This window comes from Lottia gigantea, assembly GCF_000327385.1.
Source record: "Lottia gigantea unplaced genomic scaffold LOTGIsca_8, whole genome shotgun sequence".
NCBI lineage: Eukaryota > Metazoa > Mollusca > Gastropoda > Lottiidae > Lottia > Lottia gigantea.
The window spans coordinates 1,409,517-1,411,284 of record NW_008710662.1 but is presented as its reverse complement, the minus strand read 5'-3'; the positions used below and the strand labels follow the sequence as shown (position 1 = coordinate 1,411,284).

Genomic DNA, 1,768 nt, shown 5'->3' with positions numbered 1-1,768 from the left:
TAGTTTGACATCTGTCTTATCTAATCGACCAAATATAATTCTGTCCATTTGGGAACGAATGAAAGCATAAAGACTACCATCCCATTTAATTTGTAAGTGGTTGAAGCAGTAGCGAAGCATTAATGAACACAATGTTAGTCTGATATGTATATAGTCTTGTTTACATATATATCAGACGTGCTTTATTAGTGCGTTTAAATTACAATTTATTCTACCTAAGAATAAGATTAACTTCAGTTTATATTTTGATTCTAACCCGATGTGAATGACAGTACTTATTTCGCTGCAACAAAAGAGTGAATACTGGCGTTATTTGTTTTCAATGACAAATCGTGTTCTTGTAGCAATTCCAATAGAATAGAAAAAATCAGTATTAAAATAATTCTGCCTTGTTTTAATCGTTATTATTTGTTCTAATGATCCTGTAAAGTATTAATGGACAAAATCTCATATGATGGCTGTTGTCACGTATTTAGAACATGAAACTCGTCATGGCAGCTGGTTTCAAATCGAAAGACTAGACTTTTGGCCACTAGGGATCATTAATATAAATTTTCAGCACGGTATCGGTAACAATTCATTACGCTTAAAGGTATATATATCAAGTAAATTAATCTGTATTTCCTCAAATGTCCATGGTCTGAAATCGTATAGTATAAATAAACAAACGGGTTCTCAGTCTTCTTAATCATTTGTATCGATTTCAGATAACAACCATAAGAAGGGTTAGATATTTGATTATTTTTTGTGTTTACGAAAGACTTACGAGTTCCTGTGTAAATCCACCCTACGCAGAGTCATAAATCCTTTCTTTTCCTTCTTTTCAGATTACTCGTTTCAACAATGCAGATTATCCAAATGTTTGTAGAGTGGAGATGAAAATCAAATTATATTTAATGAGACCGGAATGAAGATACGTGGTCATTGAAAAATATCAACCTGCGCTCAACATTTAAAAAAGGCTAAATATTGGGATGCTGGAACAATGTGACATAACTGCTTGAAAATGGCGACCTCAACATTATCTCATACACTTGTGGATTATCAGATAGAAGATATGAACGGAAACGATACTGACATGGATCTTGTAGGAAGCTACATTAGTTCCTTGACCACTTTAAAACCAAGACCGGCTCGACCCGTGTCGTCTAGAAACATTTTTAAACAAACAAAGCTGGCATTAGCATTGTTTGAGATGAATTACTATATATTCCCTATAATTGTGGTGCTTGGATCTATTGGAAATATATTAGCTTACCTTGTGTTTACCAGAACAAAGTTTAGAAAAGTATCTTCAGTGCGTTATCTAGCAGCTATTGCTGTTACTGATACGGGATTTTTATGGACTTTCTTCTTAACAAATTTACAACTGTATTATCAAAAGCCATTACTAACTTACGTTGGTGTCTGTCAGCTTGTGATGTTTTTGAATTATGGATTTACATTTTTAAGCATTTGGTATATGGTGGCTTTAGTTGTGGACCGATTCATAGCCTTATATTTTCCCTTGAAGAAACCCTCAATGTGTACTGTTTTCAGAGCTAAACTAGTTATTGTATTCATGGGAGCGCTTGCTGTTGTTTGTTATTCCTATATTACTTACTTTTATGGAGTTAATACGCGATTTAAAAGAATGAAATATTGTGGACCATTCAGTGAATTTGAAGAACATTATATGAATTTGGATAAAATTGATATTTTATTTGTGGCTGTTATACCATACATTGTGATACTTATTATGGTAATCTTAATACTGATTAAGGGATGT

The 1,768-nt window shown here is 32.9% G+C and overlaps 1 protein-coding gene across 1 annotated transcript; it reads left to right on the top strand.

Annotated features, from left to right (window-relative positions):
* Positions 1-1,195: 1,195 nt before the first annotated feature.
* LOTGIDRAFT_97727 (hypothetical protein) lies at positions 1,196-1,555 on the top strand (the record flags this gene model as incomplete). The annotated part of the gene is made up of 1 exon (XM_009066891.1): positions 1,196-1,555. A coding segment is annotated over one exon (360 nt), but the record flags the coding sequence as incomplete, so codon positions are not given.
* Between the last annotated feature and the right edge of the window lie 213 nt (positions 1,556-1,768).